Genomic DNA, 27,456 nt, shown 5'->3' on the forward strand with positions numbered 1-27,456 from the left:
CTGGGGATGGAAGGATATGGTGATAATCCTGCTGCTGTGGAATCAGTTCAGTTATTTATTTCTTCTTTCCAGGCTACCCTATAACTAAAGAGGAAAACGTTCCAGAAGGTAAGGACCCGACAAGGCTGGATGGAGTGGGGAAATGACTCCAGTAGCCTCAAACCTTTTAGATATCACATGCCTTCAGCGTCTTTGACTTTCATTCTTTGGGGCTCTTCCAATCTCCAAGGTCCTGATCGAGCATTGCATGCAGATGCCTGTCATTCAGTCCGGTTGGCCACTCATGAAGTTTTGGGATTTTGATTGGGGAGGGCATGTTCTTCAAAGGCACTCTACATAGGGAATGTTGTGTGATTTCTCGAATCACATAATTGATAGCATAATCACTGTCATTTTAAACTAAAAAAATGGAAGAGAACACACACCATTCTAAGCTGGTTTTTAAAATATCTAAGGCGGCACTCTTGGCCACTACAGCCACATTCAGGGGCGGTGTCAGATCCCAAAGCCTATCCAAGCTTCAAACTTGAGTCCTCAGGGTGAGTGCAACCCCACCTAAAACTATTTATACATCTACCCCAGAATCCCTAAGCACGTTCATCTTGTTTTGATATCATAATTTTCATTCAGTTCATGCCACCACCACCCCAGATACCCTCTAAGAACTTCCACTACTTCTCTAGCAGCAGATGGCAGAGTGAGAGGATGAGGTGGGTGTCCTCCACACCCTGGCAGCACTTGAGCCCAAATATCTAGACAATCTCACTCACACAAAGTAATAAGCACAGGAAGCAAGAAAGAACCTTGCCAATATACTCTCAGAACCACCTTCTGGGACTTGTTCTCCAGGAAGGACCAGAACCACTGCAATACATATTGTACTGTTTTTATGACATTTTATCGCATTTATATTGCAGTACGCTGCCTTGACACTTTACATGAGATACAATTTATAAGTGTGTGTGTGTGTGTGTGTGTGTGTGTGTGTGTGTGTGTGTGTTATACGTGATGCAAGAGAACCAATAAGGACACGATTCCCAGGTAAGATCCTCCCCCTATTGTGTGGGCAGGTGGTCCCTCCCCCTACCTGGCCTGATCACCTTGGCAACGCCTCCCCAGGTGGGATTGGGTAGCTGGCTGAGGTAGGCAGAGACCTCCAGGTATCCCACCTGGGGAAGGCGAAGCCAAGCCTGTGCTAATGGTGCCGCATAGGGTCCAGGGGGCTGCGCGCAACCACATTTAATGTGGGGAGCCGTCATTCTCACTTCCAATGCTTGGCATAGGTTGGAACTGTTGGATTGTGTTCGCTTTCTTCACACAGCAATTTGCTTGGCTCCTAGGGATGAAAAATTCCCAGAGATAGGTTCTCTCTTGCAGAATCTCTCCCCACCATCCAGCATACTGTTTCCTTTTTGTCGTCATTCCAGAGAGAATTTTCCATCCTCCCCACATCCACATGAGCCCTAGCTGGATAGTCTCTCTGGGAGGAAATGTCACCATCTCTTGCTGGGTTCATTTAGACTGCTGGCTGGATTTCTTTCTGCATAAAGATGGTGTGAAAATAAACACCACCAGTGGTGGATATAAAAGAAAGGCACTGTTTCACATCAGTGATGTCACAAGAAAAGATGGAGGGACATACAGCTGTCACTACAGAATGCCACTGAAAACATACCGGTCAGAACACAGCAACTCCGTGGAGTTGTTTGTATTAGGTAAAAGGTTCAGCAACTGGCTAAGGGTGGAGGGGATTGTAACTTTGTGAGGGTTAAACTACACTTCCCAGAATCCTCTGAGGGAAGCCATGACTGTTAACGTGGTATAAATGTGATTTAGATGTGTGGAGTGGATATGACCAAAGTCCTGCTCAGCCTTATAAAAGATAATCCTGCTTTGTTAGTTCTAAACCTGATTCTACAAAATAGTGTTCCTGCTTTTTCTGGGGCAACCCAGTCAGATGGGCGGCATATAAATAATAAAATTATTGTTATTATTTTCTCCTACCAAGAAACCTGTGTATTTTGCCCAAGGGCATAGACAGACCTAAGTAACATCTGGATTTTGGGCCCTTCAGACTGGCAATTTATTGCAGGTGTATTTGTGACACTATAGTAACATGTTTGTTGTTGTTGTTGTTGTTGTTGTTGTTGAGTCGCTTAGTCGTGTCCGACTCTTCGTGACCCCATGGACCAGAGTAACATGTTAGTGATGGTTTTATTCTCTTTTATTCTGTGGTGCATCTCAAATGCTACCACATTATTGCTGTCCAGACTAACTATAGTGCCACGAAAGCAGGACAAAAGACAAAAAACAAACCCAGAACATTTGTAGTGTTCTCTATGTTAACTGTGCTCAGAATCCTACCAGGGTCATAGATGAGCTTGTTTTCAATCCTGTTTGTGCCTGCAGAAGTTTTGAGACAGTCACACTGTTCTGCCCTCACAAGGGTCAGTTAAGTTGCAGAGAGACATTCTGGAGACTGATGGTGTAACACTCCTCGAAGATATCTATCACCAAAGGACATCTTACAAAGATCGCCTCACCACCATTACTGCACAACCAAGATTAATATCTGACCCTTGTGGGGGAAGAACACACACTGCTTCATTTTCAAGTCAGTGCATATCCTGTAAGTGCCTGCTGAAACCCCTGGTTTATTTTTGTCCCACTTTGGTTGTGCTATAGCCCCTCTGGACAGCAGTCATTCAGTGGAATTGGGGCATTAAAGCTTCAAAGAAACGTCAGCTTGGAGAGCCCCCCAAAGCAGAATTTCAGCAAGTTACAGAATGTGCACTGATTGGAAATGAAGCAGTATGGCCACCCAAAAACTGTTGCAGCTGCAAACAGTATTGAAAATGGGCTCACGTATTACCAACCCAATAGCATCATGAGCACAAATGATCATGGCTATTCAGTATATTAAAAAAAAGGATGTCTGGAGGGGCCTGAGGAGTGAATGAACATGAAAATGGCCTAAGATTAGATCCAGGAGAAACTGACTCCTGGATTACTGGGCTCGGGGAGTAGAGAACCCAAGAAAGGTCTCTGTGTGAGATTATCAAAGATTAAAAGGTCAAAAATTATATGGTGGTACAAAAGGCCTTTGGTGGTACAAACTGAAACCTGCATAGCATATGAATGAATGAATGCTAAAAGGTAAAGGTAAAGGGACCCCTGACCGTTAGGTCTAGTCATGGACGACTCTGGGGTTCTGGCGATCATCTCGCTTTATTGGCCAAGGGAGCCGGTGTACAGCTTCCGGGTCATGTGGTCATGACTAAGCCGCTTCTGGCGAACCAGAGCAACGCATGGAAACGCCGTTTACCTTCCCACCAGAGCGGTACCTATTTATCTACTTGCACTTTGACGTGCTTTCGAACTGCTAGGTTGGCAGGAGCTGGGACCGAGAAACGGGAGCTCACCCTGTCGCGGGGATTTGAACTGCTGACCTTCTGATCAGCAAGCCCTAGACTCTGTGGTTTAGACCACAGCGCCACCCGCGTCCCTTGAATGTCTGCTACCTCCTCCCATATTCTATGTGACCTAGAGCAGATTCCATCTACAGTGGTACCTCGCAAGACGAATGCCTCGCAAGACTGAAAACTCGCAAGATGAAAGGGTTTTTTGTTTTTTGAGCTGCTTCGCAAGACGATTTTCCCTATGGGCTTGCTTCGCAAGACGGAAACGTCTTGCAAGTTTGTTTCCTTTTTCTTAACACCGTTAATACAGTTGCGACTTGACTTCGAGGAGCAACTCATAGCACGCGGTGTGGTAGCCTTTTTTGAGGTTTTTGAAGACTTTGGTGATTTTTAAAGCTTTTCAAGAACTTTTCTGACACCGTGCTTCGCAAGACGAAAAAAATCGCAAGACGACAAAACTCGCGGAACGAATTAATTTTGTATTGCGAGGCACCACTGTACCAGCCAACTTTTCCTCTCTGCCCCCATCTCCCTGCCATTGCTTTGGTTACCACCAAACAGACAGATAAAGCGTGCTGAGGAACCCAAAATCTTCCACACCCCTTTGTGACATTTTGATTGGCTTAATAAAGATATTTGCCCAATATGGTATCTGGATGTGTTTTCCCCCACCTTGTGGACCAACATATAGGCCTTTCTATTTTGGCAGCCCATGTTCATTTGCTTCCTGGACTTCAAAACCATGGCTATTTTAAACCACCAGATCCTTGGGTCAGCTTGGGTGGATACCTGTGAAGCTCAGGGACATTTAAATGGTGTTGCCCTCTTTTTCACTCCAGTGACAAAGTGCAGAACTGGGAGGTGTGCTGCCAAATACAACAGTTCTTTCCAAGGATATCAGGACAAAAGCAATGAGGAGGTGGAAGGGGAACCAAAACAGTTTTATTAACAAATAAACAGCAGGCATACAAAGCATAAAATAAAACATACCCGACAGGGGCTACCTAATCTCCCCTTCAGCTGCCCGGAGCCCCAGGTAGAGCAGCAGAAGAAAGACCCCGACTGTTGGTCTCCCAGCATCAGGTCCTTTGATCTGGGTAGAAACTCACTGGGCCCCTCCCACCTATGGCTTTTATAGCCTGCCTTGATGTAATCAAGTGCACCTGGCATTACTCATGATGAATACAGAGCTGCTGAGAGTCTCCCACTACCTGCAGCCGGCATCTAGCCAGCACTTGCAACACAGAAGAACCCAAGAAACCCCCGACAGGTGTTTGAAACACAAGAATCCAGCAGACCTCAAACTGGGGATGTTAAAGGGAAAGGGACATGTTACCGAACTCCTCGAAATACAATTGTCTTCTGCATTTCCACTACAGGAGGGGAATGACCACAGCCCTGTCTCTTCCTTTCCACAGATCTTAGCCTACCCAAACCCACAATAAGCCCCATTGGGATGAGCGCCATTGAAAAAAATGCAACTATCCAATGCCAGTCCCAAAGTCCAATTGCAGGTTTCTATCTCCAAAAGGATGAAGACCAGATGGTTCATAAGCACATGGAGACCAATGGGACTAGGGGCAGCTACACAATCAGCAACATTAGCCGGGCAGATGGAGGAGGTTACAGGTGTCGTTATAGCTCTGAATCAGAACCCTTTGTTATCTCAGAGCCTAGTGATCCTGTGAAGTTGCTGCTAGAAGGTAAGGAATCTCTCTCTCTCTCTCTCTCTCTCTCTCTCTCTCTCTCTCTCTCTTTCTCTCCACCTCTCACCATATGGATCCATTTCAAAAAAAAATTTTTTAATGTCTGCATTAAAAATTTTTAATGTCTAGTAGCCAAGCACTCGGAGGCTATCCATTCAGGGCAGCTGGGAGGATAAACCAGCAGTAGCATTTCTCGAGGACCTAGTTCTTTCATCAGAAAAAGCAAGAAAGAAGTTTCTCAAAATATTTCCATTACAATGAAGTTAAAACTACTTTGGCAAAGTTCTAGGCTATACCCTGACACTCATTTGGGACTTGGTAGTTTGGGAGTCCTGAGAGCGGCATATGCTGGGCAAACGGATGGGAAAGGTGTGATAGCAATCAGTGTGATTTATTTGGTTGGAGCTGTGGATTTGTGCAATGACAGGTGATTTTGGCCAAAGTGCATCATTGGGAATGTTGCTGAAACACATTTTATTCCCCAAAATTTCCAATGGAAAACCAGCATTTCAGGGTCTACTGATGCCTCTAACTCACCCAATTAAGATACATTGAAGCAGATGACAAGGGGTAGTTGAAACCAAGTGGTTACACTTTCAAAAAAGGCAAATTTCTACCCATTACAGCAGGGATGTGAAATCTTTTGTTTTAAACGTTCTTTCTTTCTTTCTTCCCTTGATAGTTTGGGCTAAAATTAATATAAATTAATGATTCCTGTATGTTTTCTGAGTGAAGTTATAACTGTACAACACAGGGAAGTGCAATATCCCAAATGCACCTCTCTGGCCTGCGACTGAGGACTGGAACCATCTTAAAATGGTTGTGATCTCATTTCTGCTTTCCTTCTTTCTGTATACAGATCCCAAGTTACCCATACCTGTCATCTCCATCTACCCCAGTTCGTTTGTTTCCCTGGGCCACTCAGTCACCATCCAGTGTAAAACTGAAGAAAGATCTGCAAAGTTTTTTCTCCATAAAGCTGGAGACCCAAAACCAAGGTTTCTCACAAGCCCAAAGTCAAATGAGGGAGAGCTTTCCCTGAACATCAGCTGGGAGGACAAAGGGAGCTACAGGTGCAGCTATATACCTCAATCAAATCTTTTCTTGCACTCACGCCACAGTTCCCCCTTGCAACTTCCAGCAACAGGTGTGTAACATCTAACTTGCCCTTTTCTGGCTCCCTGTAGCTTCTCATTGTCCTTGAATTGTTAGTTTGTTAATTAATTAATTACTTAATTAATTACTTGAAGTCAGGTATAAGCAGCTGGAGGAGGAGGAGGAGGAGAAGATAGAGAGTGAATAAAGAGCTGTGAATGGATGGGGGCACTCTCCTCCCATCCTTTGGACCCCCCTGGGAAACTCAACAAACCTGCTGTACCTGGAACTGGGTGAAAAAAAGTGCAGCTGAATGGGACACAGCTGTGGGCAGCTTGAGGAAGTACCTGCCCACAAAAAGCAAGTCTAGAGTGAGGAACTGGGGTGATGCCCTCTGTTTCCAGCAACTTTTCTCATTGTGAGACCTTTGTGGGTGAGCTGAGAGTTTCATGGACCCTGGATGAGAGCCCAGAGGCTGAGAGGGAGGTTGTTTTAGAAGGAAAATGAATTGATACTGATTTATATATATTAGTAACTATGTATTAATGTAACACTTTTATATGTATAGTAACTGTATTTTTGTAATATTTTGTTTTGTTTGTCCTGGCTTTAGTTTTCCATGCACCGTTTACAGATATTTTAAATGTATTAAGTGGTACAGTGGGTTACATACACTTCAGGTTACATACGCTTCAGGTTACAGACTCCACTAACCCCGAAATATTACCTCGGGTTAAGAACTTTGCTTCAGGATGAGAACAGAAATCGTGGTCTGGCGGCGCAGCGGCAGCAGGAGGCCCCATTAGCTAAAGTGGTGCTTCAGGTTAAGAACAGTTTCAGGTTAAGTATGGACCTCCGGAACGAATTAAGTACTTAACCTGAGGTACCACTGTATAGAAATTAAATGATCAATCAATCAATCAATCAATCAAGATGGGTAGTGAGATCCTGTACAATCGTTATTCTATAAACCACATTTCTGTGCCGCCAAATCCAAACTGTGCCTAGTCCAGGATGGTGAAGGAAAAACCCCACACTCAGGCACACTTGCACAGGCCAAGCCATCCTCCCCTGAGAACCCACATAATTACCCCCCACCACATGCATTCTGCCCGATAGGCTGAGTTTATAAATTAGCATTCCAGCATACATCATTGTCCCCTTCCCCTCCTCATTCCTCTGCCTCCCCACCGAAAATGACACACATTCTGATTGTGTGCCCTGTGTACTCATAGTCCAGGAAACCTGAATGAGGAAAACCCAAGCCCATCTATCTCCTTGCTCAACACTCTGAGTCCAATCAAGGGTGGGCCAAAGGGATATCAATTTAGTTCTCCCTGGCCACAAAAGAAACAGCCAGTACGGCAATGCCAAAGACAGGTTTGGGGAATATTTGTCTCCAAAAGTTGTTGGACTCCAACTCACATCAGCATGGCCAAAAGTCCGGGATGATAGGAAGTGCAGTCCAGTAGCACCTGAAGGGCCACAGGTCCCCAAGCTTCCACTTTAAAGCAGAGGCGTAGCCTGAGGAGCTATCGGGGTGATTGTTCCAGGTGCAAATATTTTAGGGGCGCACCTCTGTAGCTGCCACTCCAACTAAAGGCTCTCCCCATCCTGCTCACCCACTTCACCTGACCAGCACACCAAGCAGAAGCTGGGAGAGGATGGGCCCTTGGTCATCCCTCGGCTGCACAGTGTCCCTGGCAGTGGAGGTCAGTGGACGGCAAGACTCGCGATGGTAGTGGTGATGGCACCCCAGCCTGAGGAGGAGCGCAGGCATATCTGGTTGCTGCCCCACAGCTTTGTCCAGCAGCAGCAGCGCCGCATGGATGTGCTGGTTTGGGAGTGCAATACTTTCCTTTCCCTGGGTGCTGGCAACCCACGCTATGCCACTGCTTTAAAGGCTGCCTCGATTCACTGCATGCCAACAGTCACCCATGGTGTCCTTGGCAAGTACATTTGTAGATGGCTGCTTAAAAGGTAAAGGTACCCCTGACTGTTAGGTCCAGTCGTGGATGACTCTGGGGCTGCAGAGCTCATCTCACTCTATAGGCCGAGGGAGCTGGCGTTTGTTTGCAGACAGCTTCCAGGTCATGTGGCCAGCATGACTAAGCCGCTTCTGGCGAACCAGAGCAGCACATGGAAACACCGTTTACCTTCCCACCAGAGTGGCACCTATTTATTTACTTGCACTTTGGCGTGCTTTCGGACTGCTAGGTTGGCAGGAGCTGGGACCGAGCAACGGGAGCTCACCTGCTGATCGGCAAGCCCTAGGCTCTGTGGTTTAGACCACAGCCCAACCCGCGTCCCAGATGGCTGCTTAGTTAAGGCTAAATGCACCATCGACTGCCAAAACTTCTCTCACAGCTTTAAGAGAAACTGCTCAGATGTAACACTCAATCTTTAGTGTGCCCAGAGAAGACTCTGTTGGCAATTGCTGGTGTCATGGTGTCATGTAACAATTGCTGGTGTCATGTAACAATGTGAATAATATGCCAGCCATTTCTCCTCCTTTGTCATCCAAGCAGTTTTACGGGTAGAAGAATTGACTTTTTTTCTTGAAAGATGAGTGCACTCCTTTGTGGATCCTTGGTCAGATGGGTGGGGTATAATCTCCTCACTTAATGTTGCATTTTAATCTTGTTTTTAAGTTGTATTCATTCAACTCGTTTTTATTATTGGTTGTTAGCCGCCCTGAGCCCGGCCTTGGCTGGTGAGGGTGGGGTATAAATAAAATTTATTATCATTATTATTATTATTATTATTATTATTATTATTATTATTACCTAGATCACAGCTTACCCAAACCAAGCATCAGCCTGAGCCACGATGAAGAGGTCACCCTAGGAAGTAATGTGACGATTGATTGCAGAAGCAATGGCACTGCTGTCAGGTTCTATTTTCAAAAGTATGGAGTTGCGAAGCCTGTTCAGCTCATCCAAAAAAATGGAACTGTTGCCAAGTTCTCCATCAGCAACGCAAGCTGGGAGCACTCGGGTTTTTACAGCTGCACATACAGCGCCCTGCCAGATTGCTTTGCCATCTCAGAACCCAGCGATGAGATGGAGTTACAGCTAACAGGTAAAAAAAATCTGGTTTTGCATGCATCTGCTTCCCAACCCAAAGTCCCATTCATCTTTGGTTGGTTTCTTTTTTAAAATTAATTGAATTTTAACTGCAGCTATGACTGCTGGGTGGGAGAGGAAGGTATGCTTGGCAAATCCACATCGTGATCAGCTCCCATCTGGAAACCAACGTCCCCACTGTGGAAGGACGTGTGGATCCAGAATTGGCCTCCACAGTCACTTACGGACTCCTTGTTAAAACTGTGTTTATGGAAGACAATCTTACTCAGCTATGAGTGATTGCCAAAGAGGAAGAGTTAGTTGTGGCAAACTGTGGTGAGGCTATTTGTACAGGGCAGCTATAGAACCATGGGAATTCTTTACTTGAGGGTATATGAGAACATTAGAAATTATTATTATTTATTTTATTACCACCACCACTACTACTACTTTGTCACTTGTTACTTGAAGGTCTCCAGGCAACTTACAACACATCTGAAACAGTAATATAAATATAACATAAAATCTAACAGGAAGTTTGCAACACAACAGCTTGAATACCCTGAAAAGCCCGGCTGGATCAGGCCAGTGGCCCATCTAGTGCAGCGACCTGTTCTCATAGTTGCCACCAGATGACTGTGGGAAGCCCAAAAGAAGGAGCTGAGTGCAGCAGCAGCAGCAGCAGCAGCAGCAGCTCTCACCACTGGTTCTCCAAGATATACTGTCTCTAATAGTGGAGGTTCTCCAGTGGGGAAAGCATTTGGGAGCACAATGAGGTATTCATTTTAAAACAAAAAACCCTCATTGTTTACACACACACGCGTAATATTGTTGTAACTTGCCCTGGATCTTAAAATGAAGGGTGGGTCAGCAATCCAAATTGTTGTTGTTGTTACCACTACTACTACTATTAAAAAGATTTCCAAAGTCTTGAACTTGAGGCATCTTTGGCAAAACCCTAGGCTAAGTTGCAGTGCAAGGTAAAGGTAAAGGTAAACGGACCCCTGACCATTAGGTCCAGTCGTGACCTAATGGGGCACTCATATCGCTTTATTGGCCGAGGGAGCCGGCGTACAGCTTCTCGGTCATGTGGCCAGCATAACTAAGCTGCTTCTGGTGAACCAGAGCAGCGCACGGAAATGCCGTTTACCTTCCCACCAGAGTGGTACCTATTTATCTACTTGCACTTTGACGTGCTTTCGAACTGCTAGGTTGGCAGGAGCAGGGACTGAGCAACGGGAGCTCACCCCGTTGCGTGGATTCGAACTGCCGACCTTCTGATCGGCAAGTCCTAGGCTCTGTGGTTTAACCTGTAGCGCCACTCACATCCCCCAAGTTCCAGTGTACACACAGGTAATTTGGGGGTCCTGAGGCTGGATCCTGTATACAAGGAAATGGGGACAAAAATCTCAGTAGAGTTAAGGTGAATCAGATGGAAAAACTTCATATATGTTAATGGTGGATTATTTGAGATGATGTGTGATCTGTTATCTCTGCTACTTCACAAACTAACATCTGTTTGGGAAAAGGCTAGTTGCAGCTCCAGCATCTCACTCGCAACCTTTTCTCAATTGCAGATCCAGACCTAGCCAGACCCACCATCTCCCTGAGTCCTAGAGGGCCACTTCCTCTGGGGGGAAATGTGACCCTCAATTGCCAAGGCCAAGGTGTCCGATTCAAATTTTATAGGCATAGAGAGAATTTTGTACCACAGCTGTTGAAGAACAATGTGGATGGCGCTCACCTTATCATCAGCAACCTGAGCAGAGATGATGCAGTAGGATACAGCTGCAAATGCAGCAGTATATCAGAAGTCTTTTCAGTCTCTAGTGAAATAGTGAAACTGCTGATCTTAGGTAACATAAAGAGTTTTCTCATGTTATGCTATCTCTGGGGGAAAGTCAACATTACCTGGGTTTAGTTACATGTGATAAACAGTCTACCAGGGGAGAATGTGAGCTGTTCTTCATGTTAAGCAGAAGTCATGGAGAGGGTGAGAAAGGGCTGAAACAGGAGAGAAGTACCAGCAACAACCGCCTCAAAGTCTGCCAGTACAATCCCATGCACATTTACTGAGAAGTAAGTCCTTTTTTGCTGACAGGCAGACCTCATAGGAACTAAGGACCAGGTGTGCAGCCTGGGAGTCATTTTGGACTCGCAGCTGTCCATGGAGACGCAGGTTAATTCTGTGTCCAGGGCGGCTGTCTACCAGCTCCATCTGGTACACAGGCTAAGACCCTACCTTCCTGCGGACTGTCTCGCCAGAGTGGTGCATGCTCTAGTTATCTCCCGCTTGGACTACTGCAATGCGCTCTGTGTGGGGCTACCTTGGAAAGTGACTCGGAAACTGCAATTAATTCAGAATGTGGCAGCTAGACTGGTGACTGGGAGTGGCCGCCAGGTCCATATAATACCGGTCCTGAGAGATCTGCATTGGCTCCCAGTACGTTTCCAAGCACAATTCAAAGTGTTGGTGCTGACCTTTAAAGCCCTGTATACCTGAAGGAGTGTCTCCACCTCCAGCGCCTACGGCCTTCTGGTGGTTCCCTCGCTGCGAGAAGTGAAGCTACAAGGAACCAGGCAGAGGGCCTTCTTGGTAGTGGCGCCTGCCCTGTGGAGCGCCCTCCCAGCAGATGTCAAGGCAATAAGCAACTATTTTACTTTTAAAATACATGTGAAGGTGGCCCTGTTTAGCAAAGTTTTTAATGTTTGATGCTGTATTGTTTTTAATATTCGGTTGGAGTGGCTGGGGAAACCCAGCCAGATGGGTCGAGTATAAATAATAAATTATTATTATTATTATTATTATTATTATTATTATTATTATTATTATTATTATTTATTATTAACTAACCTTACACTGAAAAATAGTTTTGTCTGTTAAACATACCATATTTTCCTGTGTATAACACGACCCCATGTATAAGCCAACCCCTATTTTTGGGAGGCCTCCACAGTTGTTGAGCTTCTTTTGTAAGTTTGCTGAGCTGTTGAGCAACTTTTCGACAATCCTCTGCTCTGGTTGATGGAACTGGTGCCATAATACACCGCATACTGGCACTCACCAAATACTCTTCCAAAGCTGGGAAGAGTGGGTAAGCAGCCTCCTTGCTGACATATCCCTGCTACCGCCGCAGCACCAGCCCTCAGTTACTTAGCTTATTAACCTGTGTATAAGACGACCCTCAATTTATCACAAAAGAATTCAGAGAAAAGGTCGTCTTATACACAGAAAAATGTGTTATGTCTTTCCAGTCATGGTTCCAAAGGACTAGATTGTGCTGCCACTCAATGACAATTTAATCATATGCGCACATGGAGTTGTGGTCCTGTATTTCAGATTGGATTGGATGCCCAGTTGGCATTAGTGGAACCTGTGGTGTCAAACATATGGAACATATGGAATTCTCACTTCAGAATTGCTTGCTGTGTTTTTAGCACCAAAGACCTCTTTATTCTCCTTTGCTCTTCTTCATTTAAATCTATACTCTGTGATGAGAACATGCTGTTGTTATATCTATCTATCTATCTATCTATCTATCTATCTATCTATCTATCTATCTATCTATCATCTATCTATCTATCATCTATCTATCTATCTATCTATCTATCTATCTATCTATCATCTATCTATCATCTATCTATCTATCTATCTATATCTATCTATCTATCTATCTATCTATCTATCATCTATCTATCTATCTTTGTGGATTTTAAGCTAGCCCCCAAACATTTATATTGAAGCATACAAACCTATTATATGAATAAGAAGAGAACAACGTCTCCTGATGGCCAAGAACTGGACCTAATTGTTTGGCGGTTGACATCTCACTTCCTGTTTCCTTTTATGCACAGATTTTCCATTGTTCGCACCTGTCATTTCCATCCAACATGAAGGATGTGTTGCACTTGGAGGGCAGGTCGAGATCAAGTGTGAATCTGATTCTGAAGATGTGAACTTCTCTCTTCACAAGACTGGAGACACAAATCCTACGCTCATGAATGGTCACTTTTATGTGGGTGAATTTACCATCAGCAGTTTTACACGGGAGCATGAAGGCAACTATAGCTGCATCTATGAAAGCACAGAAGAGCCTTTTATGATTTCAGCACCCAGTGATTCCCTGGAGATCCTGATATCAGGTTTCGTATCAGGCTTTGGTTTAGGAGGTCTTTGAAGCTTAATTGAAAATTCCAGGAAGCTTCAAAACATGCAAGTCTCAGTCACATTAGGCTTAGTATGGTGGAGAGAGGCATTCTTATGGGCCTTTAACATCAGGCTGACACGAGTTAATTTAGCAGATAAAGGTTTTTTCTAACAGGAAGATTAATGCTTGGGGAAAACAGCTCCTATTGGGGGAATTATGCACATTGGCCAGAGAATATACAAAATTCAGTCGACATATGCAGATTCCCCAAGGTCTGTTGGAGACTTACCATAATGACCAGAGAGTGTACAAAATTCAGACACTATATGCACATTCCCCAAGGACTGTTGGAGATATATTGATTGAGAAATGTGCTCAATTCCCTCTTCATGGACAGATTACATGCACATTCTTCATGAAGCCTGGTGAATATATATAATGGTTGGTTGTTATGCACATTAAACTGCTCAGCGTATATTATATTTGTTAACCAATTAGAGAGTTTAGTGGGGGTTTTTTGTTTTTTGTTTTGCAATCAAGCAGTATACAAATTATGCTAAATAAAATAAAATAACAATGTACCCTTAACATGCCACCTCGTAATCCAGATCTTGATTTCTCATCTCATTGCAGATACCTATAATTGCACCCAAGTCAACATCATCCGCTTTGCCATAGGAGTTCTGATTCTTCTTTTGCTTACATGTATCATTCTCAGTAATCAGCACTTCAGAGGGAACATGATAAATATCTCCTGATATGTTTCCTTTTCCTTTACCAACAATTGCATCCCAAAAGACAAGAGGAATGCAGTTCAGTGGCACAGCATATGAATTGGTTGTACAATATCCTAGGTCTCCATTATTCTCAACTCCATCATTCTTTTTGTGCAGAGGATATCTATTTGAAAACTCAAAATGCTACCACCAATGGCCCAGGTCCAAACATGGCACTGAGATTCCTCAAGGGCAATGAGCTTAGTCTTCCTCAGATTTCTACTGCTTTCTCCCACAGAGTCCACTAAAAGTACCAGTTCCAGGAACCAAAGTCGGCACACTTCATATTTTCAGCAAAATACATTTTGAATTACAGCAGAATTGCATCCTGATTTTGATGTGCAACATTCCTAGAGATGTTGCAGTTGTTGGCTGAGAAGCAAAGCAAACACGGCTTTGCTACTGTATGTAGCCTGATGACAAGATGATTTTTCTCAAGAAGTATGACATTTGGGGTCCACTTTGGTAAATCTTAGATATACCAGAGGAGTTTCTGTGTAAGACATGCCAAGAAGTGAACTTCATCTCCCTTTGGCCCTGCGCTCAAACCATGAAATGAAATGATTTTTCTACTTATGCTTTCTAGCAAAAGGTTGTTGTCAAACTTCTGGTTCATAATCCATTAGGTTCAAACTGACCAGCCCTGCGTCTTAATGCTAAGAACACCTTTGTGTTCTTTTCATTCAATTAAACAGTCACATTGCCAAGGCAGAAGACAGGTGTCACTGTTTATGGAAATGTGTTTATTCTGTGTTTCTTGTTCTGTTGCTTTTAGCAGTTTTCTGTCATTTTAATGGAAAAAAATGTGCATGAAGATTATAATAAAGATAAGATTTCCTTTTACCAGTGGGTAGTATAGTCTCTTTGTTGAATTGTGGGTTATATTTGGTGATATAAAACGGCCACCAGTAGGGCCTTTTCCACATAACGTCCCTCAGAATGAGGCTACATCATGACATAACAACATTGCAGAGCACTGTGGGGATTTCAAAATGGCGGCTGACTGGTTGGAAGGACTGTGGGGGATGTTGGTAAATTTCATGCTCCTGTACATGAAATCCTCCCCATGTGTTGCTGGAGGCAGGGGTTATTCTTAGGCTACCCTACCTCCACATTTTTAGGAAGGATGTGATCTTCCAGTTCTATCATCACATTGCATGCCCAGGTGGAGACCCCCGACCCAAGAGCCACCCGGAAGAAATGAATGACTCATGACAACGTGGGACAATTATGGGATTAAATTGGCCACAATTTTATTTAAACTTTCACATGTAGGAAGACCTTGGCTTAGGCATTGGGCGTGTATCTCTCCCAGTCCCCAGCCGGGGATTTGGGGCACATCAGGGTAATCAGGTCTGTCTGGGAAGTGGGCTGGCTCTGGAAGACATTTGTTTACACAGAGTGCCCACCCCCATTTCACCACAACACTGGGGAGTGCACTGACAACCTTTCAGTGTATGGCCAGTGGCTCCCCTCCGACTCAGCCCCTTTAACGGGGAACCCTGGGGTCGCCGCTGCAGGGGGGGGGGGAGAGGCATCATGCCCCTCCCCCCATTTAGGGAAGATAGACTAAAGGATTCCACCTAAGGCCTAAAACCACCAAAGTTGTGACATTTGCTACGGGGAAGGTGAAACCTGCCAATTCAGGGAAATTCCTTCCTGGTCCCTTAACAGCAACCATCCTAAGACCGTAGAAGCACCCGCATACCTGTAAAAGAAGTTAACCTGTAATAAAAGAGCATAAAAGAAAGGGAGGGTAGGGCGGGTGAAGCTCTGGAGCTGACTATGCGCTCTCGGGTAGGCTCCACCCCTTTTATCTACGCGAAGAGCTCTGCCCCCCGCCACAGATAGGTTCATTAGAACTGAGGTTTGGCAGGAACCTCAAAGGGCTGTGACGTGGGGAGGCAGACCAGGAACTTCTGCCATTGTCTCAGAGATTGGGGTGCTGTGCGCGGCCACGCAAAGGGCGCCCTCCAGTTGATGGGAGAGCAGTCATTATGGAATCACAGCTGTTGCTGTTCCTTTGTACCTGCACTACTTCCTCTGCTTCCTTCCCTCACACTGTTCTAGGGACAGAATGTAGTACCATTACATGCTTGCGCCAACTCTTTGACATCACCATAGATGCCATCTCCAGGGGGCCCTGTATCAGGTGGCAGATGAACCAACCCCCATGGCAGGTTGCCAGGAACAGATAAAGCCACTTCTGACCTAAGGAGGAGGTGTTGTTGTTGTTGTGGGCTTCCAGCCCCCAACACTCGCATGGAGGCTGGTTCCCAGCCCCGTGCGACCAGGGGAATACTCTGCCACGTCATTCCCTGGCCAGCCAATCGGCTGGCTCAGGGGGTGTGGCTTGCCCCATTTAAGGGCAAGCATGGCAGAGGAGCGTCCTCTTTTGCCACCGATCAGCTGGGGAATTCAATGCTCACTGGGTTCTGGGAGGCGGGGTCTGGAATGCTTGCTAAAGACACTGTGTCCATCAGCTGTTGCCCTCCTCTTCCTCCTCCTCTCCCATTATTTCCCAGCTTTCCCCTTCATCTGCCTCTGAGCTGTGACCTCCCTCAAACCCCTGTTATAATTCTGAACTATCTTCTTCTTCTTCTCTGGAAGGGTCAGGTGAGGGAGGCGGTCTCCACCATTCCTCTTCTGCCCAGTCCCTGACACCCTGGGTGCCCGCAATTTTTTTACCATGGGAGCCTGACCGGGCGACTCAATGCATCACACGCTGCAGTGGGGGTCTCCATTGGGCCTTCCCACTGTGTGTGACATCATATGCGCATGCTGGGCACCCACAATGTTAGGTGGAACCCGGGGTGCTTCTCATTAGATGCTTTTTAAGCACATCTGATAAATTCCAAAATAAACTAAAATGCTGTTCCAGCTCATCAACACTCAACAGCATATACCAGGAAGAATGGATGAAATTTAAAGATTACTTAGCTAAATATGTTAAGATAACTTAATTGGAAAAGCTTGCAAATATCAGATAGGCTTAGGATTTAAATATGTAAGGATAGGAATTAAGATGTTTAAAGCTAAATTAGAAAGAATGAAAGATGTTAAGTGATCAAGTTAATTTTTTGAGAAATTTGATTTTGGAAAACTGTTAAAATGATATACAATGAAATTCAACCGGGGGATTTGAGGAAGTCACTTAACAATGTTATTAAGATTGGTTTAATTACAACTAGGATGTATTTTTGTTTGTTTTAATTTTTTTTGGAAAATTAATAAAATAAATTGAAAAAAACAAACACTCAACAGCAATACAGGAAATTCCCAGAGGATTTTGGAATACACTGTTAATGTTGAGACAGGCATGCATAAAGCTTCCCCGTCTTCCAAGTGTTCACTTGCTCAGAGTCATCTCTACAATCCCAGACATACACATTCTCTCCTCCACTGGAAGGAGGCATCTTTTGTATCCACGCCTCTTGGTCTTGCCAATCAGAAGGTCAGCGGTTCAAATCCCCACAATGGGGCGAGCTCCCATTGCTCTGTCCCACCTTCTGCCAACGTAGCAGTTCAAAAGCACACCGGTGCAAGTAGATAAATAGGTACCGCTGTGGCAGGAAGGTAAATGGCGTTTCCATGCACTCTGGCTCCCATCATTGTGTTCTGTTGCTCCAGAAGCGGTTTAGTTATGCTGACCACACGACCCAGAAAAGCTGTCTGTGGACAAACACTGGTTCCCTCGGCCTGAAGCGAGATGAGCACTGCACCCCATAGTCGCCTTTGACTGGACTTAACTGTCCAGGGGTTCTTTACCTTTACCTATACCACTTTAACAGTCAGAAACTAAAATGCTGTTCCAGCTCATTTTAGTCCTGAGAGCTGTCATTTGCTAATGGCGCAGGGAATTGTAAGCTTGGGAGGACATTGCCCTTAAAAAAATGACAGTTCTCGGCATTCTTTGGGGGAACCCATGACTGCTAAAAGTATTATAAGAGTGCTTAAAATGTACAGATGTGGAAGAGACCTGCCGACACGTCTGCTCAACCCAATGGCAACACATACGTGTTCTTCATATCCTGAGCACAATCACCAGGACATGTTATCAACTCTCCTCACCACACCATCCTGTTATGCAAGCAATGTTCCCCGAATCTGCTATCAATATCTCTTATGGCAGGAACCAAGATTACTTGCAGTGTTTTGCCATGGTAGGCTGCTTGCTTTCTGTTTATAGCTGGAAAAGAATCTGCTTCTAAACATTCTCTGCAAAGCTGTTCCCTTTGGCATTGACCGCTCCTCGGATTATTTCCCATGTGCCCACATATTTACTGCCCGTTAGCCATCTTTATTTATTTGATAACTAACAGAATGATATCGCAACTGCAAGAATACCCTCATACTTTATATTTGCCCGCATGAGCAGGAGATACCAACACATTCCTGAAGCATGTGACTTCCATGGTAAAATGGTCACATTTTGGATACAAGATTTCATATTCAAAACTGGAAAATCAGCCAGATTTTATTTAAAAAGTTGGAACTATACATTTGAGTTATAATGCTGATAAGATCTTTATCATCATCATCATCATCATCATCATCATCATGCAGAGGCCTAGAAAAGGGGTGGGTATTTTTTTTCCATCCAAAGGGCCACATTCCCATAGTCTCCACTAGGAGAAGTAGGAAAGTTGCAAATGATACCATGCTTCCCTGCCTCTGGAGCTGTAAACAGAAGGCAATGGGGTAAGTAGATGTGATGCCTTGTCTCCAGAGATAGGCAAATCTGTGATAGAATCATAGTTGGGGGGGGACCCCCAAGAGTCATCTTTTTCAACCCCCTGCAACGCCGGAATCACAACCAGACGATTCCTGACAGACGGTCACCCAACCTCTGTTATACACAGATAGAGCTGGGTTAACCAGATTTCCACCTTTACAAGCAATGAATTTCAAAATAGCTTTTGCTGATTTAAAGGCTTGCAATTTAATATTGGATAGCTGTATATTCCAGGATGCCATTTCTGAATAAACCAACCCCAGATATTTAAACATATTTACCTGGTTTATGATGTGTTCATTCAGCTGCCAAACATGCTTTTTAGCGTGCCTCCCAAATACAATGACCTGCGTCTTATCGTAATTTATAGATAAAGGATTCCTCGTGCAATATGAACTTAATTTCGCAAGCAGCCGTCTCAGGCCCGCCTGGGTTCTAGATACAAGTACTAGGTCATCAGCATAAATTAAGACTGAGAGTTTTTGGTTGAGAATTGTGACAGGAGCAAACTAAGACCCTCCAGTCCTTTAACCATGTCATTAATATAAAATTTAAACAACAAAGGCACCAAAATGCATCCCTGTTTGACTCCAGTAATGGTCTTAATTCTAGTAGTAAGATGGCCCAACCTCTGTTTAAAACCTCCAGTGAGGAGATTCTACCACCTTCCAAGGTAGCCAGTCCAGAAGTGAATTTTATTATGTATGTTTTCCATAAAAACAATTCTATGGCAATTCAAAACCCTGCTTTGTGCTTGATTTATTTGCATGCAATCTGATAATATGGCTGCAGGAGATTGTTTAGATTGAAGGAAACTCTGAGAAGCTCAAGGTCTAGGGTGGGGTAGCAAATGTGGCCACTGTCAGCTTCCTGCCATTTCAGATGCAATCTGGGGCCTCACAGAAAACATTGTGCTAAACAGAGCGAGGGACAGCAGCTCTAGAATTGGCTGAAAGACCCCGACATTTCTGCATCATGATACCCGTTCTCCCCATGGTGTTCTTTTGGTGAGATTTTTATATGGCAAAACAAAAACAAATTCCTCCACAGTTGTTGACGGGGGTGGGGGCAGAGGTTATAGAGATTTTTAAGGGAGGTGGCAAAAATCAGCAAAAGGTTCGTGGTAATAGGGTTTAGCCTTGCCAGTAGGCCTTTCCCCTGTTTTCAAAGCTGTGTTACTACAGGGAAGGGGCAAACCCCATCTCAGCAGATGGTGGCGGCCACCATTTTCTTCCCCAGGACATTGGAGTAAAATTGTGATTATTTAGCATGTACTCTTCACATGGTCAGATGTATTCTGTGTGTGGTTTTTTTTATAAAAAAGTTAATTGTGTGTTTGATAGGTGAAAGCCTTATAACATGGGGCAAGGTAAAAAAATTAGGCATGAAATAACATAATTTCTGGTTTATTGGCACCATTGGTGGCTTCCATCTGTGAATAAATAGCAGCTTGAGGGGTATGAAGGAAGTTGTCTTACGCCGAGTCAGAACTCTGGACCATCTAGTTTAGCATTGTTGACACTGACTGGCCGTTTCAGGCAAGAGTCTTTCCAGAGCTGGGGACTAACCTGGGACCTTCTGAATCCAAAACAAGTGCTCTATCTCTTTTCTAAAGCAGGGAGAGGGCTAATTTGTGTTGGTGGAGGGGAGAAGAATTACACTATCTCCATTCACTAAATGTATGGTTCTTTCCTCTTCCCAGGCTCCTTTCTGACATAAGAGGAGGTGTTCAAAGGTAAGACTACATTGAAGCTGAATGTGGCAGGAATGTAAGTTACTCCAGTAACTTTGATCTGTGGGAAGCTTTTATTTATTTATTTATTTATTTATTTATTTTTAAATACACATACAAACATACATTTCATACAACATACCTACATACATACAACATACCTACAACATACCTACACTCAATCCCACAGATAATTCCCATCACCGTCCACCACCCCTCACCCTTTGTGTTAGACTTCCAATCTACTCAATTGCAATTTCTTTCCACTTCTATTACTTTCTTTCACACACCTTTAACCTAATTTCATACTTCTTTTTCTATTACACATTGTTATCCATCTTATTTAGTATTCCAATATTTGAAACGAAACTTGTTTATTCTAATAGGAGTTCTGATTTTTCAATATAGTTTTGCAAGTATCTTTTAAACACCTTCCAGTCCCTGTCTGCCTTCTCTTTTGAGATCCTTCCAATTGATCTGTGGGAAGCTTTTAAATGGGCTCTCTGCATCTGTGTGTGAGACAGTGAATGAGTGAGTGATAGAGATTCTCCTCAGGGCTAACAAGAGCTGTAGTGGTAAGAAATTGGGGTGGGGGGCTTAGGAACGGTTGCTGTTTCTGCAGCAGGGTCCTTGTCTCTAGTGTCTTGGAGCCATCCAATCAGCACGAAAGGGGAGCTTTTTAGCCACGGAGAAGGATACTTCACACTCTTTGTTCTAATTGGAGCCAATCAGAGAGAAAGGAGGTAAATCAGCCAATGAGGATTGACTCCTAGGATCACTCTGGAGAGGCACACAGGAAGAACACCAAGGCATAGCTATTCTGTATGCTCCAAAACTACGCATTCAGGAACACTGAAAACACAAAGTGCTTCACTTTCAAGAAAATGGTGTGCAAGTTCTGTTACAGGCAATGGCACTTCAAGGAAAATACAGCTGAAGTCACTCTTAGAGGGATGTTTCCTACAATATAAATGAGAGGGTTGCCAAAATCAGTGCAGACGAGGAGAAATTTTCTGCTGCCTTCTAAATTTTAAAATTGCTGCAGAAATGTGGAGAGTTGAATTCAGGATTGGAAGAAATGAGAAACTTAGAGAATCATAATTGACAGATATTTCCATTCCTACCCACAATGCACCTGATGTAGGATCACTGAGGATCATTGTGGATAATTAAAATGGTGGCTATACTCAGCTCCTCCGTTGCTCAGAGTCCTTTGCCTGCCGCTCTCTGGTAGGCCCGAGGGGGTCCCATGACAGAGAAGGATGCCTCTGAGTCACTTTGCCTGGGGCCACCACAAACTTGAAGGCAACCATATAGGCCTCCCATCTACTTCTGCTTCTACTTCTATTATTATTATTATTATTATTATTATTATTATTATTATTATTATTATTATTATTATTATCTTTTTCTTTCCTTGTTAATCCAGTGAGATCCTTTGCGCTCCCAATATCACATTGGAACCTAGCCTGGGAATCCTAGAGAGAGGAAATGCCACCATCAAATGCTGGAGTCCTTTGAACTTATTCATGAATTTTTCTCTGGAGAGGCACGACATAAGCCACGACATAACCATTGCCACCCAAATAGCCAGAGGAATGGCTGCATTTCACATCACTAATGTAAGCCGTGAACGTGGAGGGTTATACAGCTGTTACTATTACAACAACCTATTTCGGTCAAATCACAGTGAACAAGTGAAGCTAATGATAATAGGTAAGACATCCGCAGCAAAATCTTGCTCAGCATCCCAGCGAGGCCGAGCAAGGTAGAGGTTGCATAGTTCATTGGTCCAGGCTAGATGTTTTGGACTGCTAACATGCTTAGAATGCACCTTCAGAGATTCACACTGAATGCTTTAAGCCCACAAACACTTGCCCAAAATGAAAACTTGGAACTTGCTGCTAACCTCAGAGTAAACCCAGCTGGATTAAACAGAAGTTACTTTTTAGGATTGTAAAGTTAGCCATAGGAGGTGTGCCTGATTTTAATCCTAAATAACACCCAGGAACTGTCCTTTAACTTGGAGCAGTGTCCACAATGCTATGGTATTCGGCACTGGCTTCATTATTAGATTAGATTAGATTAGATGTACAGTCATACCTCATGTTACGTTTGCTTCATGTTATGTTCTTTCAGGTTACGTTCCGCAGTGACCCGGAAGTACCAGAAAGGGTTACTTCCGGGTTTCACCGCTCGTGCATGCGCAGAAGCGCCAAATCGCAACCTGCGCGTGTGCAGACACGCTGCTGTGGGTTGCGCTCTTTTCATGTTGTGAACGGATCCCGTTCGCAACCAGAGGTACCACTGTATTACTCACCCTTCACCAGTAAGTCCCAGGCAGGTTACAATAATTAAAATTCAGAATTAAAAACAGTTAAAACAGATACCTTCAAAAGAGTAGGGTGAAAACTGTATCATGAAGAAGCCAGGTGCACCTCTGTGGGAAGAGAATGGCACAACAAATAGGCTGCCACAGAGAATACCCTTTCCTGAGCCACTGCCACCCTGAAAGTCTAAGGGAGGTAGAACTGCCAAGGGGCCTCCTCTTCTCATCTTAACACCTGAGATAGTCAGTAGGGAAGAAGGTGGTCTGTTTGGTGCCTAAGTTATTTAGGGCTTGTTCAGGGCTTTGAACACAAATGTGAGCACCTTGAATTTAGGTCTGGAAATGAACCAGCAGAAAATGCTGCTGTTTTAGAACATAGGATATATGAGTTCTAAAGGCAGCCCCAGCCAGTAATCTGGTCACTGCATTTTGGACCAACTAAAGTTTCTGAGTAATCTCCAAGGGCATAGAGTGCATTAATTCAACTCCTGGCACTTACTGTAGACTCTTTATTTAATTCCAGCATGCATTTTCATTGAATTCTGATTTTATAGTTATCAACACATTTTTTTTATTAAAAAAAATCATTGTATTGAGCTTATTGTATGCTGGTTAGAGACATTTCTAATTAAGTCATATATCATACCTCTGAACCGTCCCGATTTAAGCAGGACATGCCGGAATTACAGAAGCCATCCTGGCTTCTGGTTGGATCCAAGCATGTCCCATTGTTTTGGTCCGGTGCTCTGGCGCGAATCAGCTGGTTTGTGCCAGAGTACCAGACCAAGGGAGCCTTGTATTTTGGTCTCACACTCTTGCATGAGTCAGCTGGCTGGGAAACCCAGCCAGATGGGTTATTATTATTATTCTCCCATGAGAACTTGGGAGCCAAATTGGTTTTGCACCCAATGCAAAACCATTTTTTTAAAAAAAGGATTCTGGGCATGGGGGGGGGCAGGTAAGTACAAAAGCTATTCAGGAGGTGTGTTTCAAGTCAGTGTGTCTGCACTGTCTTTTGCAAGGACTGAATTCATCAAGAATCTTTGTCTTTGCACAGATCCAACGTTAGGAAAGCCTAATATCTCCTTCAGTTCCATGGATCAGATCACACTGGGAAGTAATTTCACCATCTGTTGCCAAAGCCCACATGAGGATGTGGAGTTCTATTTCCAAAATGCTAATACCCAGGTGACACATCAGACTATGGCAAACAATTTCATTGTCAGCAAGGCAGAGCCGAGGCATGGAGGGAACTACCAGTGCAGCTACCACCGTCCTTTAGAACCCTTTATCAGCTCAGAGCCCAGCAGCTCTCTGTTGTTGCTGCTGACAGGTAAGTAGTCTAACATCTTTGCATCAAGCATCGTTCTTACAAATACTGTAATAGGTTCAGATCTGGTAAGGTACAATAACACCCTTGTAAAGTATACAGTTTTGGGGGGTTTTCTCCTCCCCCCTTTATTTTTCTCTTCTACACAGGTTCTCTTTCTCTTTCTCTCTCTTTTATTTACGTCTCACAATGTCTAGGGCACATAAAATTATGTACTTTTTGAACTTTCAATAAAGATGTTTTTTTAAAAAAAAGAAAAAGAAAGCATCTTTGAATGCTCGTCCCTAACCTCATCTCTCAGTCTGAATTTTTCGTTTTATCCTACTTCTAGCTACAGCATGTTCCAAATGTTTAGTAGCAAAATATCAGGAGGCTGTATATACAATGAGAGATCTCTCTGGGGGGTCAATGGAGGTTTTTAATGTTTGATGTTTTATTGTGCTTTTAAATCTGTTGGGAGCCACCCAGAGTGGCTGGGGAAACCCAGCCAGGTGGGCAGTGTATGAATGAATGAATGAATGAATGAATATTATTAGTGAAGGCAGCAAAGAAATACATTTAGCCATAAGCTGAGAGCTGACAAATATGAGTTTCATATACAGTACCAGCAACATGTTCATTTGGGAGGCCCGAGGCTGGAGTATGCTCAGGGGTTCAGGGGAAGGCAGTTGAGGAACTGCAGCAAGTCTCAGAAGATGCTACAAGACCCAGAGCTCCCTCTGAAGAGGAAATGGTTGCTAAACCACTCCGTTGAAGCTGAGGTTTAAAGGCAATCTTGTGGAAGGACGAAAGGATGTAATCAGCTCCACTTACAGGCAGCAGATGGGATATATGATCTGTGAGTTTATGGCAAAAGGCTGAAGCTCACTGAGAAAGCAGAAGGTCTCAGTTCGAATCACTGGCACCTTCAGGCAGGGCTGGGAGAGAAACCTTGGAGAACCAGGACCGGCCAGTGTAGACAATGATCTGACTTTGTGTAAGGCAGTTTCCTATGTCCCTGTGTCCACACACATTGCTGTTGAATGCTAAGGTGGAGACACCTGCCTCTTCCCACTCTTTGCAAGCACGCCATGGCGGGCCACCTCACACCTCTTTTTCTTCTGCATGCAGATCTCAGCTTAAGCAGACCCAACATCTTCCAAAGACCCAGTGATTCAATTGCCCTGGGGGGACGTGTGCAGATACAGTGTCAACCTAAAGATGGAGCCACCTCGTTTTATTTTTATAAGGCTGGAGGCTCAAAAGCGGAGGGGCCCATGCCTTTTCCCTCAGGTGAACTTTCCATTAGTAATGTCAGCCTGGAACACAAAGGGAATTTTAGCTGCATCTATGGACGGAAACCTTTCCTCGTCTCAAAACTGAGTACATCCCTGGAGCTTCTCGTATCAGGTATAGTATCTTATTTGGTGTGTCCATAAAGTGGTACCTTGGGTTACAGATGCTTCAGGTTACAGGCTCCACTAATCCAGAAATACTACCTCAGCTTATGAACTTTGCTTCAGGATGAGAATAGAAATTGTGCTGTGGCAGCAGGAGGTCCCATTAGCTAAAGTGGTACCTCAGGTTAGGAACAGTTTCAGGTTAAGAACGGACCTCCAGAACGAATTGTTCTTAACCTGAGGTACCACTGTAATTCATTGCTTTTAGCCTCTTTCCATATGAGCCTACCTGGACCCTGAGATCATTTTCTGAGGCCTTTCTTCAGGTGCCTCCACCTCAAGAGGTCCAAATGGTGGCAACACGAGAAAGAGCCTTCTCTGCAGTGGCTCCCCATCTGTGGAATGCTCTCCCCAGGGAAGTTCACCTGGCGCCTTCATTATACACCTTTAGGTGCCAGGCAAAAACTTTCCTTTTTAACCAGGCCTTTGGCTGACGTGTTTGACGTCCTATACCCTTTTAAAATGTGGGGGGTTTGGGGGGGGAGGGGGCATTGGGTTGTTGTCTTTATTTTGATGATATATTATGTGCTTTTATAATCTGGTTTTGTTTTGTGATCCGCCCTGAGACCTCCAGGTATAGGGTGGTATATAAATTGGTATATAAATTGAATACTAATACTAATATAAGACCTGAAAGTCTCACAGGGTGATGTCCAACTAAGCTTGGGTATCAATGGCCTTTGTTTAGTTTTATATTAATATTTTATTATAAACATACAAACAAACAAACAAACAAACAAACATAGTATTATTACAATCAAACATTCACTCATTTATCATTTATTTCTAAAGCATCCTACATTAAAATGGTGTCTTTGATGTTCTATAGTACACATATAATATTGTAGAGTTTCCTAAAATTTTAAGCATTTACATTTCTAGTGTGTGTGTGTGTGTGTGTGTGTGAGAGAGAGAGAGAGAGAGAGAGAGAGAGAGAGAATTTTACCTTTGTTTGCTTGCTCTTTTGGATACATAGACAAAAATACTGTGACAGTTTTTTTGTGTTTTATTTTGATTATTTGAGATGTTAAGGGAGAAATACAAGCTGCAGAGGCTAGCGGATGCAAAATGACCTGGCCAAGCTAGGGCCATTAAGAAACAATACAGGGCCATTGAGATCCATGAACAATGCAAGAGAACTGTCCTCCCCCTTGCCCTGAGGTGTGAACAGAGACTGGGTTTGGAATGTTTGCCAGGGTAACTGGTTGAGGTGACAGGAAAAGAAAGGTTGCTGGGGAAAATAAGAAGGAAGAAAGTCTGGGATCCATCTTGGGAAGGCTGGCAGGGAGAGATGCCCTGGACTGCAGGGCTGCACTGCTATGGGGGATCAGCCCCTCTTGAAATGACCAGGCTGTAAGATCTGGACTCCCTGCATGCAGACTGAAGGTGTAAATAGGTGAATAAACCATATTTCTTAAAGCTATGACAGTCTCCAAAGGACCACAGACCCTGGGTGGGTGCCTGGAACCCCATGGACTCTTGCAGAGAGATGGGGAGGCACCCAACTGTGCAGTAACAAAATAATAAATAATCCGCAAACCAAGAAAACAAGAATTTCATAAAACAGAAACAGCTACTAGCACCATTTACACAGAGGACAGCTATAAACCTTAGCGTTCTCAATTTTAAAAACAGTTAAAATAGGCATTTTAAAATGTATTTATTTAACCCAGAGGCCATGT

At 44.0% G+C, this 27,456-nt stretch overlaps 2 protein-coding genes across 2 annotated transcripts in view; both read left to right on the plus strand.

Annotated features, from left to right (window-relative positions):
• LOC114582336 (immunoglobulin superfamily member 1-like) overlaps nucleotides 1–27,456 on the plus strand; it is a 41,084-nt gene that overhangs the window by 1,182 nt on the left and 12,446 nt on the right. The window contains exons 2-8 of the mRNA XM_077918123.1: nucleotides 73–108; nucleotides 1,428–1,715; nucleotides 4,838–5,122; nucleotides 5,985–6,272; nucleotides 9,011–9,301; nucleotides 10,863–11,141; nucleotides 13,141–13,433. Of these exons, the coding sequence (XP_077774249.1) occupies nucleotides 73–108; nucleotides 1,428–1,715; nucleotides 4,838–5,122; nucleotides 5,985–6,272; nucleotides 9,011–9,301; nucleotides 10,863–11,141; nucleotides 13,141–13,433 (1,760 nt within the window). The remainder of the gene's footprint in view (nucleotides 1–72; nucleotides 109–1,427; nucleotides 1,716–4,837; nucleotides 5,123–5,984; nucleotides 6,273–9,010; nucleotides 9,302–10,862; nucleotides 11,142–13,140; nucleotides 13,434–27,456) is intronic.
• On the plus strand, nucleotides 16,439–26,503 carry LOC144325080 (T-cell-interacting, activating receptor on myeloid cells protein 1-like). The gene is made up of 5 exons (XM_077917068.1): nucleotides 16,439–19,951; nucleotides 20,647–20,679; nucleotides 22,106–22,392; nucleotides 24,063–24,338; nucleotides 25,446–26,503. The coding sequence occupies exons 1-5, from the start codon at nucleotides 19,920–19,922 to the stop codon at nucleotides 25,751–25,753; spliced, it is 936 nt and encodes a 311-aa protein (XP_077773194.1). The 5' UTR covers nucleotides 16,439–19,919; the 3' UTR covers nucleotides 25,754–26,503.

This window comes from Podarcis muralis, chromosome 13 (genome assembly GCF_964188315.1).
Source record: "Podarcis muralis chromosome 13, rPodMur119.hap1.1, whole genome shotgun sequence".
NCBI classification, from domain to species: Eukaryota; Metazoa; Chordata; class Lepidosauria; order Squamata; family Lacertidae; genus Podarcis; species Podarcis muralis.